At 32.1% G+C, this 17621-nt stretch overlaps 1 protein-coding gene across 1 annotated transcript in view; it reads left to right on the top strand.

Moving 5' to 3' along the window:
- Positions 1-15862, top strand: part of LOC119611081 (CUGBP Elav-like family member 1-B) — a 39734-nt gene extending 23872 nt beyond the window's left edge. The window contains exon 4 of the mRNA XM_037966538.1: positions 14782-15862. Within this exon, the coding sequence (XP_037822466.1) occupies positions 14782-14807 (26 nt within the window). The 3' untranslated portion in view covers positions 14808-15862. The remainder of the gene's footprint in view (positions 1-14781) is intronic.
- Positions 15863-17621: the final 1759 nt, after the last annotated feature.

Below are 17621 nucleotides of genomic sequence, written 5' to 3'. Positions count from 1 at the left end.
ATTTCAACCCAAAGACGAAAAGTTATTCCAATATCGTCAATTTAAAGCTTTAATGCATTTGACTCAAGTACCCCAGAAGTGAATTTTACATACATATTATAAAGATGCCATATTTATATTCAAAGCTGTACTATTATTTACATAGTCTATCTGAGAGTAAAAAACACACATCTCTTCGTAATATAAAAATTGATGATGGTGCAAATGATGTTGTTCTTTAATGCAAAATTCACAAAAAAAAATCAACTCACAACAAACGTAATTTTGAATTGAAAGAAAATATATAAAGATAAATGAGTATTTGTTGTTATAGAGAAAAAAACAGCACAACAACAAAAAGCCTTAAACACAACAACAGATACAACTACATAGATACACATGTATCTGCAAAATGCATTATGCATTTATTACGCATGCATGCATGCATGACTGCAAATATATATGCAGAATGAAAGAAAAGTAATTATTATTGAAAATGTTATTTTACTCTATTTAAAGGATATTGTGTCTGTATTTTTTCCATTTCAACTTTTTATTACATTTTTGATAAATGTTAAAATGATCCATTATGTTGTAAATTCTAGTTTTGTATGTTTTCAATATGAGAGTCTGAAAATCAATTAGAAATTAATTTTTAATTTACAAGTAGTTATTGTAGAAATTTTCAATACAGTAAGTTTTAATAAATAATATACTGACAATCAAATATTAGAAATATTAGTTTTAGGAAATAAGTTACTCAACCGTTTAATAGAAAATGCAAAGGAAATGTAATATTAATCATCTAAATAGTACATTTCTAAATAAAATAATCAACAATCTTGGTTTTATTTTCATTACTAGCTATACCCAGTGTGCTTTGCTACCCTAAAAGGAATATGTATAAATAAAAACCCCCACTTAATGATTTTGAAGATTCTAATTACAATTCTTTTCCAGATTTATAATGTGGGGGCTTTCAAGCTCCCCACATGAAAGTCCAAAATGTTCAGATGAATACTAAACTAATATGTGCAAAATTTTATAAATCAAGTTCTATTAGTTTCCCAGATAAACGAAATTTTTATATTTAATGCATATGGGAGGTGCCAGTTCCCCATTGAATGTCCGCCCGTTATGCTCTAAATATTCACATAAATTTCAAAGTTCTCATGTAAAATTTGAAGATTCTAGCTCTAACAGTTTCTCAGATATATGCATTTTTCCTTTTCATTCATATGGGGGCTTCAAGACCCCCCAAATGAAAGTCCGCTTTTTTTCGTTCAAAATGTTCAGATGAATATTTAAGTTCTTCGTGCGAAAATTTGAAGCATTTAGTTCCATTAGTTTTCTATATAAACGAATTTTTGTCTTATATATATATGGGAGGTGCCGCTCCCCTCATGGGTAGTCTGCCAATTTATTACCCAAAATGTTTAGATGGATGTTTAAAGTTATTCGTATAAAATTTGAAGATTCTAACTGTCATAGTTTCCAAGATAAACGTTATTTTTGTATTTATTTATAAGGGAGGTCCCACGCCCCCTAATGCTAGTCCGCCTGCTTTTTGTCCTAAATAATTATATTGATACAAAAATTGCTCCGATAAAATTTGAGGACTCTAACTGTTATATTATCTAAAATATACGGATTTAATATTTTCTAAATGTGGGGCGTGGTTCTAGTTCAGTTCTAGTTCAGTTCTAGTGCAGTTCTAGTTCAGTTCTAGTTCAGTTCTAGTTCAGTTCTAGTTCAGTTCTAGTTCAGTTTCAGTTCTAGTTCAGTTTAGTTCAGTTCTAGTTCAGTTCTAGTTCAGTTCTAGTTCAGTTCTAGTTCAGTTCTAGTTCAGTAGTTCAGTTCTAGTTCAGTTCTAGTTCAGTTCTAGTTCAGTTCTAGTTCAGTTCTAGTTCAGTTCTAGTTCAGTTCCAGTTCAGTTCTAGTTCAGTTCTAGTTCTAGTTCAGTTCTAGTTCTAGTTCTAGTTCAGTTCTAGTTCTAGTTCAGTTCTAGTTCTAGTTCAGTTCTAGTTCAGTTCTGGTTCAGTTCTAGTTCAGTTCTAGTTCAGTTCTAGTTCAGTTCTAGTTCAGTTCTAGTTCAGTTCTAGTTCAGTTCTAGTTCAGTTCTAGTTCAGTTCTAGTTCAGTTCTAGTTCAGTTCTAGTTCAGTTCTAGTTCAGTTCTAGTTCAGTTCTAGTTCAGTTTAGTTCAGTTCTAGTTCAGTTCTAGTTCAGTTCTAGTTCAGTTCTAGTTCAGTAGTTCAGTTCTAGTTCAGTTCTAGTTCAGTTCTAGTTCAGTTCTAGTTCAGTTCTAGTTCAGTTCTAGTTCAGTTAGTTCAGTTCTAGTTCAGTTCTAGTTCAGTTCTAGTTCAGTTCTAGTTCAGTTCTAGTTCAGTCTAGTTCAGTTCTAGTTCTAGTTCAGTTCTAGTTCAGTTCTAGTTCAGTTCTAGTTCAGTTCTAGTTCAGTTCTAGTTCAGTTTCTAGTTCAGTTCTAGTTCAGTTCTAGTTCAGTTCTAGTTCAGTTCTAGTTCAGTTCTAGTTCAGTTCTAGTTCAGTTCTAGTTCAGTTCTAGTTCAGTTCTAGTTCAGTTCTAGTTCAGTTCTAGTTCAGTTCTAGTTCAGTTCTAGTTCAGTTCTAGTTCAGTTCTAGTTCAGTTCTAGTTCAGTTCTAGTTCAGTTCTAGTTCAGTTCTAGTTCAGTTCTAGTTCAGTTCTAGTTCAGTTCTAGTTCAGTTCTAGTTCAGTTCTAGTTCAGTCTAGTTCAGTTCTAGTTCAGTTCTAGTTCTAGTTCAGTTCTAGTTCAGTTCTAGTTCAGTTCTAGTTCAGTTCTAGTCAGTTCTAGTTCAGTCTAGTTCAGTTCTAGTTCCGTTCTAGTTCAGGTTCTAGTTCAGTTCTAGTTCAGTTCTAGTTCAGTCTAGTTCAGTTCTAGTTCAGTTCTTAGTTCAGTTCTAGTTCAGTTCTAGTTCAGTTCTAGTTCAGTTCTAGTTCAGTTCTAGTTCAGTTCTAGTTCAGTTCTAGTTCAGTTCTAGTTCAGTTCTAGTCAGTTCTAGTTCAGTTCTAGTTCAGTTCTAGTTCAGTTCTAGTTTCAGTTCTAGTCAGTTCTAGTTCAGTTCTAGTCAGTTCTAGTTCAGTTCTAGTTCAGTTCTAGCTTCAGTTCTAGTTCAGTTCTAGTTCAGTTCTAGTTCAGTTCTAGTTCAGTTCTAGTTCAGTTCTAGTTCAGTTCTAGTTCAGTTCTAGTTCAGTTCTAGTTCAGTTATAGTTCAGTTCTAGTTCAGTTCAGTTCTAAGTTCTAGTTCAGTCAGTTCTAGTTCAGTTCTAGTTCAGTTCTAGTCAGTTCTAGTTCAGTTCTAGTTCAGTTAGTTCAGTCTAGTTCAGTTTAGTTAGTTCTAGTTCATTTCAGGTTCAGTTCTAGTTCAGTTCTAGTTCAGTCTATCAGTAGTTCAGTTCAGTTCTAGTTCAGTTCTAGTTCAGTTCTAGTTCAGTTCTAGTTCAGTTATAGTTCAGTTCTAGTTCAGTTCTAGTCCGTTCTAGTTCCGCTCTAGTTCCGCTTTAGTTCCGTTCTAGTTCAGTTTCTAGTTTCTAGGCAGTTGTAGTTTAGTTCAAATTTACTCAAAAATTTGATTGTATAAGAAAATATCATTAAATTTTCATAATATTTGTTTAATTTATAAATGTATTATAATTTTAATTTATACATGAGTTGAAAAACTGCAGAAAAAATATTTATAATTTATCAAGTAATTTTTTTTTCCATTACATATGTATATATGTATGTATGTATACTTTAATATGTTTATATGTACATTTGTAGTTGGCTTTGTAATCCCTCTATGTATTTTTTGTATATTATATCCTTCCTGCTTAATGTTGTTGTTTGGTTTTAAAACAAAATAAAAAAAAAAACTTTTTTATATTAATCTTTTTAAACAATTTCAATAAACATTCCAAGTAAGAGTTTCTGTAATACTGTTAACACATGCGTTTTACTTTTGAATTTGTTGTTTTTTGTTCTTTATTTTCATTTATTTAATTTCTGTATATACATATATTTTTTTAAGTTAAATAAAAATAAATCTGTAAAGTACATGAAAACACTCATGCTCATGCAAACAGTACTCCAACACTTTCAATCCAATAATAAACACTATGGCATGATTATGTTAAAATTTGGAACAGAAAAAAATATATATGTAGAGAAAATAACGAGAAATGTATTTAAAAAAATGTTTTTTTTTTCACTAATGAAGCAATCCTGTAGTAGGTAATGGATTTTTTCAAGTTTAATTAATGAAAATTTTTACCCATTGTGTAATACACAAAAGGGGAAAAACATACACATTATTTCATTTAACATTTATATACACATAAATGCAATAGGAATTCTCTCAAACACAATAACTATTCAAACCATTCATACCTTAATACAATACCATTCATGTTTAATTCTCTTAAAATCAGAGATATTAAGGTACCATTGTATGTAATGCAATACCAATCAAGTTGAAAATGTATTAATTCATTTATTCATTTAAATAGAATTAATAAATTGTGAATACATTATAAATTCCACTTCAAATTTAAATGCAGCGATTGCGAATCATTAAACTTTTGGCAGCAAAGGTCATCCAAAACATATATAATATTTATTACGAACTTATAAAGGACTTGATTTAAAAATGGTTCTGTGAACTAGCTTCTAACCATGAATTTTGACTATCTGCTTACATTAATTAATGATTCAAAATCTATCACTTCAGTACTTTCTTTACTAGAATTAATTCCTTAAAAGCTCTGCTATTAAAAGTTACTTTAAAAAAAAGAAAATCCTTTGAAATGTATAGATTTTCCTATTGTTCATATGTTTTGTTTAAGCTTCTATAATGCAATTGCTATTAGAAAGTATTTAGCATATTTTATAAAGAGTTCCATTAAAAAATATGTTACTTGTATGCCAATATCATTCAAAGGAAACTATGGACTTTGCCATTAAATGCATCCTAAATATTAAACCTTTTATTCTCATGTAAATACTAAAGACAATTACTTACCCCTGATATATAACATGTCTCAACTCTGTATACACATTTTTCAAATGAAACTTCTAGTTCAGTTCAGTTCTAGTTCAGTTCTAGTTCAGTTCTAGTTCAGTCCTAGTTCACTTCTAGTTCACTTCTAGTTTACTTCTAGTTTACTTCTAGTTCAGTTCTAGTTCAGTTCTAGTTCAGTTCTAGTTCAGTTCTAGTTCAGTTCTAGTTCAGTTCTAGTTCAGTTCTAGTTCAGTTCTAGTTCAGTTCTAGTTCAGTTCTAGTTCAGTTCTAGTTCAGTTCTAGTTCAGTCCTAGTTCTAGTTCTAGTTCAGTTCTAGTTCTAGTTCAGTTCTAGTTCAGTTCTAGCTCAGTTCTAGTTCAGTTCTAGTTCAGTTCTAGTTCAGTTCTAGTTCAGTTCTAATTCAGTTCTAGTTCACTTCTAGTTAATTCTAGTTCAGTTTTAGTTCAGTTCTGTTCAATTCTAGTTCAGTTCTAGTTCAGTTCTAGTTCAGTTCTAGTTCAGTTCTAGTTCAGTTCTAGTTCAGTTCTTTCAGTTCTAGTTCAGTTCTAGTTCAGTTCTAGTTCAGTTCTAGTTCAGTTCTAGTTCAGTTCTAGTTCAGTTCTAGTTCAGTTCTAGTTCAGTTCTAGTTCAGTTCTAGTTCAGTTCTAGTTCAGTTCTAGTTCAGTTCTCAGTTCTAGTTCATCAGTTCTAGTTCAGTTCTAGTTCAGTTCTAGTTCAGTTCTAGTGCAGTTCTAGTTCAGTTCTAGTTTAGTTCTAGTTCAGTTCTAGTTTAGTTCTAGTTCAGTTCTAGTTCAGTCCTAATTCACTTCTGCTAGTTTAGTTCTAGTTCAGTTCTAGTTCAGTTCTAGTTCAGTTCTAGTTCAGTTCTAGTTCAGTTCTAGTTCAGTTCTAGTTCAGTTCTAGTTCAGTTCTAGTTCAGTTCTAGTTCAGTTCTAGTTCAGTTCTAGTTCAGTTCTAGTTCAGTTCTAGTTCAGTTCTAGTTCTAGTTCAGTTCTAATTCAGTTCTAGTTCAGTTCTAGTTCAGTTCTCGTTCAGTTCTAGTTCAGTTCTAGTTCAGTTCTAGTTCAGTTCTAGTTCAGTTCAGTTCTAGTTCAGTTCTAGTTCAGTTCTAGTTCAGTTCTAGTTCAGTTCTAGTTCAGTTCTAGTTCAGTTCTAGTTCAGTTCTAGTTCAGTTCTAGTTCAGTTCTAGTTCAGTTCTAGTTCAGTTCTAGTTCAGTTCTAGTTCAGTTCTAGTTCAGTTCTAGTTCAGTTCTAGTTCAGTTCTAGTTCAGTTCTAGTTCAGTTCTAGTTCAGTTCTAGTTCAGTTCTAGTTCAGTTCTAGTTCAGTTCTAGTTCAGTTCTAGTTCAGTTCTAGTTCAGTTCTAGTTCAGTTCTAGTTCAGTTCTAGTTCAGTTCTAGTTCAGTTCTAGTTCAGTTCTAGTTCAGTTCTAGTTCAGTTCTAGTTCAGTTCTAGTTCAGTTCTAGTTCAGTTCTAGTTCAGTTCTAGTTCAGTTCTAGTTCAGTTCTAGTTCAGTTCTAGTTCAGTTCTAGTTCAGTTCTAGTTCAGTTCTAGTTCAGTTCTAGTTCAGTTCTAGTTCAGTTCTAGTTCAGTTCTAGTTCAGTTCTAGTTCAGTTCTAGTTCAGTTCTAGTTCAGTTCTAGTTCAGTTCTAGTTCAGTTCTAGTTCAGTTCTAGTTCGGTTCTAGTTCAGTTCTAGTTCAGTTCTAGTTCAGTTCTAGTTCTAGTTTAGTTCTAGTTCAGTTCTAGTTAAGTTCTAGTACAGTTCTAGTTTAGTTCTAGTTCAGTTCTAGTTCAGTTCTAGTTCAGTTCTGTTTCAGTTCTAGTTCAGTTCTAGTTCAGTTCTTGTTCAGTTCTAGTTCAGTTCTAATATAGTTCTAGTTCAATTTTAGTTTATTTCTGATTCAGTTCTAGTTCAGTTCTGGTTCAGTTCTAGTTCAGTTCTGGTTCAATTCTAGTTCAGTTCTAGTTTAAATCCTCCTTCTTTTTTACCGAAAATATTTTTTGGGTAACCTTTAGGTATTTTTTTTAGAACAGAGATTTTCACAACTTCTACTGATAGTTTATATATTGATATTTCGGTATATGCTTTGGGTAGATACGGAAGTATCTAAACATTCATGTTGGCTTTCTATTGATTCACTTACCTTTGGACAATGAAAAGCACGAGTAGACGTTTCAAACATTTCTTTTGTTTTTTCTCGTCTGTTCGATATGGAAATCAGTTACTAGCACCTTAATTTTTCAAAGAAGTTTGTTGTTTAACTAAAAGTACTCTAGGTATATTATTCTACTTAAACAGTGTCCAATGTACAGATGTATTGTCAGAGGCGTTTATAGACTGAGAAAAGCATTTCTCTTCGATACCAATAGAGAAACATTTTTAAGTTTACAAGTATGCTTGTAAGTAATGCATTAGTATGCAAATGTGTATTTAAGCAGGCTAAAAGGAATACTTTAATGATAACAAACATTAAGAGCTGTTGTATTGTGTTTAATTCTTCTCTAAAAAATATGTACTCGTAGCTGTATAGTATTTCGCTTTGTATTGTGTTGGGTACCTTTGGCTTAAGTACATTAGCAATGTGGTATTTTATTAAAAAATAACACTAGCAAATCCTGTAAAAATCATTTGTTTTACTATGGAAAACATTTTTAGGGGATATAATGTAAGTGTGAGTGTTAAAATGAGCATTTATATGTTGGTATGTTGACATATTCCGGCAATATAAGCTGATTGTCCCTTATTTGCAATTTAGTACAAAAACTAGATTTTAAATAATTTTGCTTTCTTTTCCATAAAGACACTAAGTATATAAATTATAAATGTTTTTTTGAACCAATTCATTAAATATAAAATTGTACACTTTAAACTTCAGGGTTATTTTATCAAAATCTATGTATTTTAAAATATTTAATTAAAATTCTCATGAATTTTCTTTTCATACGTTTCGTATGAAGCACAAGTAATGTGCATTTGTTTAGAAGTATTTTGTACATGTATTTTACTTAAATACCAAATTCTTTAACATTAAATGTGTTTGTGTTTTTAGATGGTTCTCTGGTTACTTATCTGAACAGAGTTTGCTCGTTAAAATAACATTATTGCATTGATTTTTTCTAAAACATTTTCCACACAATTACAACTGCTTGAAAATATGTAAAATTACAGAAACAGAAAAAACTACATTATAAATTCTAACTAAGCTTTGTATAAAATTGTAATTAAGAACTAAATAGTATAACAGATTTAAACTTAAAGAAAAGTAAAAGAGTGAATATAAACGGAGTTATCAATACTGTTAAAAAGAAACTTTGAAGTTACAGTTCCATTTAAGGTTCAGTTCTAGTTCAGTTCTAGTTCTGTTCTAGTTCAGTTCTAGTTCAGTTCTAGTTCAGTTCCAGTTCAGTTCTAGTTCAGTTCTAGTTCAGTTCTAGTTCAGTTCTAGTTCAGTTCTAGTTCAGTTCTAGTTCAGTTCTAGTTCAGTTCTAGTTCAGTTCTAGTTCAGTTCTAGTTCAGTTCTAGTTCAGTTCTAGTTCAGTTCTAGTTCAGTTCTAGTTCAGTTCTAGTTCAGTTCTAGTTCAGTTCTAGTTCAGTTCTAGTTCAGTTCTAGTTCAGTTCTAGTTCAGTTCTAGTTCAGTTCTAGTTCAGTTCTAGTTCAGTTCTAGTTCAGTTCTAGTTCAGTTCTAGTTCAGTTCTAGTTCAGTTCTAGTTCAGTTCTAGTTCAGTTCTAGTTCATTTCTAGTTCAGTTCTAGTTCAGTTCTAGTTCAGTTCTAGTTCAGTTCTAGTTCAGTTCTAGTTCAGTTCTAGTTCAGTTCTAGTTCAGTTCTAGTTCAGTTCTAGTTCAGTTCTAGTTCAGTTCTAGTTCAGTTCTAGTTCAGTTCTAGTTCAGTTCTAGTTCAGTTCTAGTTCAGTTCTAGTTCAGTTCTAGTTCAGTTCAAGTTCAGTTCAAATTCAGTTCTAGTTCAGTTCTAGTTCAGTTCTAGTTCATTCTAGTTCAGTTCTAGTTCAGTTCTAGTTCAGTTCTAGTTCAGTTCTAGTTCAGTTCTAGTTCAGTTCTAGTTCAGTTCTAGTTCAGTTCTAGTTCAGTTCTAGTTCAGTTCTAGTTCAGTTCTAGTTCAGTTCTAGTTCAGTTCTAGTTCAGTTCTAGTTCAGTTCTAGTTCAGTTCTAGTTCAGTTCTAGTTCAGTTCTAGTTCAGTTCTAGTTCAGTTCTAGTTCAGTTCTAGTTCAGTTCTAGTTCAGTTCTAGTTTAGTTCTAGTTCAGTTCTAGTTCAGTTCTAGTTCAGTTCTAGTTCAGTTCTAGTTCAGTTCTAGTTCAGTTCTAGTTCAGTTCTAGTTCAGTTCTAGTTCAGTTCTAGTTCAGTTCTAGTTCAGTTCTAGTTCAGTTCTAGTTCAGTTCTAGTTCAGTTCTAGTTCAGTTCTAGTTCTAGTTCAGTTCTAGTTCAGTTCTAGTTCAGTTTTAGTTCAGTTCTAGTTCAGTTCTAGTTCAGTTCTAGTTCAGTTCTAGTTCAGTTCTAGTTCAGTTCTAGTTCAGTTCTAGTTCAGTTCTAGTTCTAGTTCAGTTCAGTTCTAGTTCAGTTCTAGTTCAGTTCTAGTTCAGTTCTAGTTCAGTTCTAGTTCAGTTCTAGTTCAGTTCTAGTTCAGTTCTAGTTCAGTTCTAGTTCAGTTCTAGTTCAGTTCTAGTTCAGTTCTAGTTCAGTTCTAGTTCAGTTCTAGTTCAGTTCTAGTTCAGTTCTAGTTCAGTTCTAGTTCAGTTCTAGTTCAGTTCTAGTTCAGTTCTAGTTCAGTTCTAGTTCAGTTCTAGTTCTAGTTCAGTTCTGGTTCAGTTCTAGTTCAGTTTAGTTCAGTTCTAGTTCAGTTCTAGTTCAGTTCTAGTTCAGTTCTAGTTCAGTTCTAGTTCAGTTCTAGTTCAGTTCTAGTTCTAGTTCAGTTCTAGTTCAGTTCTAGTTCAGTTCTAGTTCAGTTCTAGTTCAGTTCTAGTTCAGTTCTAGTTCAGTTCTAGTTCAGTTCTAGTTTAGTTCTAGTTCAGTTCTAGTTCAGTTCTAGTTCAGTTCTAGTTCAGTTCTAGTTCAGTTCTAGTTCAGTTCTAGTTCAGTTCTAGTACAGTTCTAGTTCAGTTCTAGTTCAGTTCTAGTTCAGTTCTAGTTCAGTTCTAGTTCAGTTCTAGTTCAGTTCTAGTTCTAGTTCAGTTCTAGTTCAGTTCTAGTTCAGTTTTAGTTCAGTTCTAGTTCAGTTCTAGTTCAGTTCTAGTTCAGTTCTAGTTCAGTTCTAGTTCAGTTCTAGTTCAGTTCTAGTTCAGTTCTAGTTCAGTTCTAGTTCTAGTTCAGTTCTAGTTCAGTTCTAGTTCAGTTCTAGTTCAGTTCTAGTTCAGTTCTAGTTCAGTTCTAGTTCAGTTCTAGTTCAGTTCTAGTTCAGTTCTAGTTCAGTTCTAGTTCAGTTCTAGTTCAGTTCTAGTTCAGTTCTAGTTCAGTTCTAGTTCAGTTCTAGTTCTAGTTCAGTTCTAGTTCAGTTCTAGTTCAGTTCTAGTTCTAGTTCAGTTCTAGTTCAGTTCTAGTTCAGTTCTAGTTCAGTTCTAGTTCAGTTCAGTTCTAGTTCAGTTCTAGTTCAGTTCTAGTTCAGTTCTAGTTCAGTTCTAGTTCAGTTCTAGTTCAGTTTTCTAGTTCAGTTCTAGTTCAGTTCTAGTTCAGTTCTAGTTCAGTTCTAGTTCAGTTCTAGTTCAGTTCTAGTTCAGTAGTTCAGTTCTAGTTCAGTTCTAGTTCAGTTCTAGTTCAGTTCTAGTTCAGTTCTAGTTCAGTTCTAGTTCAGTTCTAGTTCAGTTCTAGTTCAGTTCTAGTTCAGTTCTAGTTCAGTTCTAGTTCAGTTCTAGTTCAGTTCTAGTTCAGTTCTAGTTCAGTTCTAGTTCAGTCTAGTTCAGTTCTAGTTCAGTTCTAGTTCAGTTTCTAGTTCAGTTCTAGTTCAGTTCTAGTTCAGTTCTAGTTCAGTTCTAGTTCAGTTCTAGTTCAGTTCTAGTTCAGTTCTAGTTCAGTTCTAGTTCAGTTCTAGTTCAGTTCTAGTTCAGTTCTAGTTCAGTTCTAGTTCAGTTCTAGTTCAGTTCTAGTTCAGTTCTAGTTCAGTTCTAGTTCAGTTCTAGTTCAGTTCTAGTTCAGTTCTAGTTCAGTTCTAGTTCAGTTCTAGTTCAGTTCTAGTTCAGTTCTAGTTCAGTTCTAGTTCAGTTCTAGTTCAGTTCTAGTTCAGTTCTAGTTCAGTTCTAGTTCAGTTCTAGTTCAGTTCTAGTTCAGTTCTAGTTCAGTTCTAGTTCAGTTCTAGTTCAGTTCTAGTTCAGTTCCAGTTCAGTTCTAGTTCAGTTCTAGTTCAGTGCTAGTTCAGTTCTAGTTCAGGTCAAACTCTAATATAATTGACTGTCATACATAACATTTACAATATACATATGTACATCGAAATTGGTACAATGGATACAAATTCGTATAATCTTATAATATTCACAATGAAGAATTCTTCTGTTAAAGAATTTTGTTCTGTATGTAAATTGCCGTAAGTATGTACCTCAATCAATACGACTGATTTGCGATAAATTATACAATATTTTATTCATTCATATTTGAAAATTTGTATAAATTAATGCTGCCTCTTAATGAACTTAATAATTGTTAACATATTTTTTCTTCTAAATACACATTATTTATCACACGACAAACAACAAAAAAATACGATTCGCAAATCAAATTAACGCCCTAAATTCATGATAATAAATGTTACACTTAGTTAAACACACACATCAAGAGATTTGTTATATCTAATCATATTCCACTGTGGCTATATGCCTCTACTCATTACTCTTAGACATATGTTCACTGAAATAGCCAAAATCTACATATGTATATACATACATATGTATGTAAATATATAGGAAAATGCATATTTCTAGATTTCAACAAGGTGTTTTAGAAAATTACACATAAACGCCAGTGTACTTCGGTTTTTGCTTGTGGGGTTTAATTCGCCACCGTAACTTACACGTTTCTAAATCATTAAGTGACTAAATTTATGGTCACACTTGTTAAATTTATTTTTTGTCTTTCTCTTACTCTGTCCGCCTCTGATCATCAACTAAATGAAACGTTAAGCTAGAAAATTTAATAAAATATCTGAATGTGAAAAACTATAATAAACTGTCATATTGTCAAAATGCAGCAGCATGTGAATGTTTTTGCACACAGCTAGCAAATATCGCCAGTGGGTAAATAATTATATGTATACGTACATATCTTCATATATTCTACAAAAATAAAATAAAGATATACTATTAAGGTTTTTTATTTATGTTTAGCCCATAAACATACATATATAGGCAGATGTTTTAAAGAATGTATAGACTATACCATAGCCTATCAAACAGGCTAGAACAGACTGCACTATATATAGACTATAGACTAGATTATAGACTAGACAATAGACTAGACTATAGACTAGACTATAGACTAGACAATAGACTAGACTATAGACTAGACTATAGACTAGACTATATATAGACTATAGACTAGACTATAGACTAGATTATAGACTAGACTATAGACTATAGACTAGACTATAGACTAGACTATAGACTAGACTATAGACTAGACTAGACTAGACTATAGAGACTATAGACTAGACTATAGACTAGACTATAGACTAGACTATAGACTAGACTATAGACTAGACTATAGACTAGACTATAGACTAGACTATAGACTAGACTATAGACTAGACTATAGACTAGACTATAGACTAGACTATAGACTAGACTATAGACTAGACTATAGACTAGACTATAGACTAGACTATAGACTAGACTATAGACTAGACTATAGACTAGACTATAGACTAGACTATAGACTAGACTATAGACTAGACTATAGACTAGACTATAGACTAGACTATAGACTAGACTATAGACTAGACTATAGACTAGACTATAGACTAGACTATAGACTAGACTATAGACTAGACTATAGACTAGACTATAGACTAGACTATAGACTAGACTATAGACTAGACTATAGACTAGACTATAGACTAGACTATAGACTAGACTATAGACTAGACTATAGACTAGACTATAGACTAGACTATAGACTAGACTATAGACTAGACTATAGACTAGACTATAGACTAGACTATAGACTAGACTATAGACTAGACTATAGACTAGACTATAGACTAGACTATAGACTAGAATATAGACTAGATATAGACGACTATAGACTAGACTATAGACTAGACTATAGACTAGACTATAGACTAGACTATAGACTAGACTATAGACTAGACTATAGACTAGACTATAGACTAGACTATAGACTAGACTATAGACTAGACTATAGACTAGACTATAGACTAGAATATAGACTAGAATATAGACTAGACTATAGACTAGACTATAGACTAGACTATAGACTAGACTATAGACTAGACTATAGACTAGACTATAGACTAGACTATAGACTAGACTATAGACTAGACTATAGACTAGACTATAGACTAGACTATAGACTAGACTATAGACTAGACTATAGACTAGACTATAGACTAGACTATAGACTAGACTATAGACTAGACTATAGACTAGACTATAGACTAGACTATAGACTAGACTATAGACTAGACTATAGACTAGACTATAGACTAGACTATAGACTAGAATAGACTAGACTATAAACTAGACTATAGACTAGACTATAGACTAGACTATAGACTAGACTATAGACTAGACTATAGACTAGACTATAGACTAGAATATAGACTAGAATATAGACTAGACTATAGACTAGACTATAGACTAGACTATAGACTAGACTATAGACTAGACTATAGACTAGACTATAGACTAGACTATAGACTAGACTATAGACTAGACTATAGACTAGACTATAGACTAGACTATAGACTAGACTATAGACTAGACTATAGACTAGACTATAGACTAGACTATAGACTAGACTATAGACTAGACTATAGACTAGACTATAGACTAGACTATAGACTAGACTATAGACTAGACAATAGACTAGACTATAGACTATACTATAGACTAGACTATAGACTAGACTATAGATTAGACTATAGACTAGACTATAGATTAGACTATAGACTAGACTATAGATTAGACTATAGATTAGACTATAGACTGGTCTATAGATTAGACTATAGACTGATCTATAGATTAGACTATAGACTAGACTATAGACTAGACTATAGACTAGACTATAGACTAGACTATAGACTAGACTATAGACTAGACTATAGACTAGACTATAGACTAGACTATAGACTAGACTATAGACTAGACTATAGACTAGACTATAGACTAGACTATAGACTAGACTATAGACTAGACTATAGCTAGACTAGACTAGACTAGACTAGACTAAGACTAGACTCTAGACTAGACTATAGACTAGACTATAACTAGACTATAGACTAGACTATAGACTAGACTAATAGCTAGACTAGAGACTAGACTATAGACTAGACTATAGACTAGACTAGACTAGACTATAGACTGGTCTATAGATTAGACTATAGACTAGTCTATAGATTATACAATAGACTTGTCTATAGATTAGACTATAGACTAGACTAGACTAGACCGAAAACTTGACTGTAGACTAGACTATGACCTACACTACACTATAGTTTATAGAATAGTTTTTTTCTTTGGATAAGAAAAGCTTAACAAAGCATTAATTTTAACTATTACTTAATTTCTCTCTAATCTCTTTTCAGGTAAGTTTATTAAAATCGATAAATGAAATCTACAATATGAATGCGAAAGATCTCAAATAACATTTTGATATATCTACAACTCTGTTCGAAGCAAACAAAACCCACACTCTGCCACATGAACGAATGACTTAATAAATGATGGCAAAATGTCAACGGTTTGTTAGAAAATTATCTAAAATAAGATTTATTTAATTTCATGTATATGCGAGTATTTCTCTGTTAACAAAAACATTTAAATTATTTATCAAAATTCAATCTGAAAAACAACATACATGAACAACTAAAATAAACTATACAACGTAGTGAAAACAAAAACTAAAGAATTATTTAATTAAATTGTGTAAAACAGAGAGATGCAAATGAATAAAAGCAAAAAAGTGATACAATACTAAATACATACATAAACATTTTCATTGATATGGTTGGATATGATGAGTTTAAAACTTGTTGATTTTTTGATTAAAATGCTTGCATTCATGCAACTAGACGACAATCCTACACCGCTACCCCAGCCAATCAACCAACCAGTCCACATACACCAAGCTCAACGATCAACAAGTGTGTGTTACTACTAGAGGAATTTATGAAATTGCAATGAAAACACAACTCTGTAATTTTTTTCGCACATTGTGATTTTTGTCAGTCAGTCGTCTACTGCTTGGTTAGAAGCAATTTTCTGTGTATAGTGCTTTGTCGGTGCCTCTATCTGTTTAGGTTGTATGAATATGCATGAATATGTTTTCGACATGTTGTAAGTTAGAAATATTTAACAAATGAATTCTAAATATATTTGTATATACGTATGTATGTAGTTTTTCTTCTATGACATTTGATAAAATGCCAGAAATTTTAACAATTCAATCTTATTTTGTTCGCTGTTCGAAGAAAATATTTCTACGTAGTATGTATGTACATAAAATGGCAAAAGAATAATAAAGCAAAATAATATACAGTAGTATAGCTGGGTGTGAAAAAGTGTTGTCAATGTGGTTCGCAGAGGACAATTGCACATTGAAGAACAGAAGAAATGTTCTTCAAATTAGATGCTCGGTTCCATCGCTACTTAAGAAAAGCTAACTTAAAGGCGAGAGTCCAGATTCTAGTGTGTACATCTATAGTCTAGTCTATAGTCTAGTCTACAGTCTAGTCTATAGTCTAGTCTATAGTCTAGTCTATAGTCTAGTCTATAGTCTAGTCTATAGTCTAGTCTATAGTCTAGTCTATAGTCTAGTCTATAGTCTAGTCTATAGTCTAGTCTATAGTCTAGTCTATAGTCTAGTTTATAGTCTAGTCTATAGTCTAGTCTATAGTCTAGTCTATAGTCTAGTCTATAGTCTAGTCTATAGTCTAGTCTATAGTCTAGTCTATAGTCTAGTCTATAGTCTAGTCTATAGTCTAGTCTATAGTCTAGTCTATAGTCTAGTCTATAGTCTAGTCTATAGTCTAGTCTATAGTCTAGTCTATAGTCTAGTCTATAGTCTAGTCTATAGTCTAGTCTATAGTCTAGTCTATAGTCTAGTCTATAGTCTAGTCTATAGTCTAGTCTATAGTCTAGTCTATAGTCTAGTCTATAGTCTCGTCTATAGTCTAGTCTATAGTCTAGTCTATAGTCTAGTCTATAGTCTAGTCTATAGTCTAGTCTATAGCCTAGTCTATAGTCTAGTCTATAGTCTAGTCTATAGTCTAGTCTATAGTCTAGTCTATAGACTAGTCTATAGTCTAGTCTATAGTCTAGTCTATAGTCTAGTCTATAGTCTAGTCTATAGTCTATAGTCTATAGTCTAGTCTATAGTCTAGTCTATATAGTCTAGTCTATAGTCTAGTCTATAGTCTAGTCTATAGTCTAGTCTATAGTCTAGTCTAGTCTAGTCTATAGTCTAGTCTATAGTCTAGTCTATAGTCTAGTCTATAGTCTAGTCTACAGTCTAGTCTATAGTCTAGTCTATAGTCCAGTCTATAGTGTAGTCTATAGTCTAGTCTATAGTCTAGTCTATAGTCTAGTCTATAGTCTAGTCTATAGTCTAGTCTATAGTCTAGTCTATAGTCTAGTCTATAGTCTAGTCTATAGTCTAGTCTATAGTCTAGTCTATAGTCTAGTCTATAGTCTAGTCTATAGTCTAGTCTATAGTCTAGTCTATAGTCTAGTCTATAGTCTAGTCTATAGTCTAGTCTATAGTCTAGTCTATAGTCTAGTCTATAGTCTAGACTATGGTCTAGTCTATAGTCTAGTCTATAGTCTAGTCTATATGCTAGTCTATAGTCTAGTCTATAGTCTAGTCTAGTCTATAGTCTAGTCTATAGTCTAGTCTATAGTCTAGTCTATAATCTAGTCTATAGTCTAGTCTATAGTCTAGTCTATAGTCTAGTCTATAGTCTAGTCTATAGTCTAGTCTATAGTCTAGTCTATAGTCTAGTCTATAGTCTAGTCTATAGTCTAGTCTAGTCTATAGTCTAGTCTATAGTCTAGTCTATAGTCTAGTCTATAGTCTAGTCTAGTCTATAGTCTAGTCTATAGTCTAGTCTATAGTCTAGTCTATAGTCTAGTCTATAGTCTAGTCATAGTCTAGTCTATAGTCTAGTCTATCTAGTCTATAGTCTAGTCTATAGTCTAGTCTATAGTCTAGTCTATAGTCTAGTCTATAGTCTAGTCTATAGTCTAGTCTATAGTCTAGTCTATAGTCTAGTCTAGTCTAGTCTATAGTCTAGTCTATAGTCTAGTCTATAGTCTAGTCTATAATCTAGTCTACAGTCTAGTCTATAGTCTAGTCTATAGTCTAGTCTATAGTCTAGTCTATAGTCTAGTCTATAGTCTAGTCTATAGTCTAGTCTATAGTCTAGTC

This window comes from Lucilia sericata, unplaced genomic scaffold (genome assembly GCF_015586225.1).
Source record: "Lucilia sericata isolate MDLA Ls3-8-SP2 unplaced genomic scaffold, ASM1558622v1 Contig001356F_arrow, whole genome shotgun sequence".
NCBI classification, from domain to species: domain Eukaryota; kingdom Metazoa; phylum Arthropoda; class Insecta; order Diptera; family Calliphoridae; genus Lucilia; species Lucilia sericata.
The sequence above is the reverse complement of the archived record's forward strand: the minus strand, read 5'-3'. Positions and strand labels throughout refer to the sequence as shown.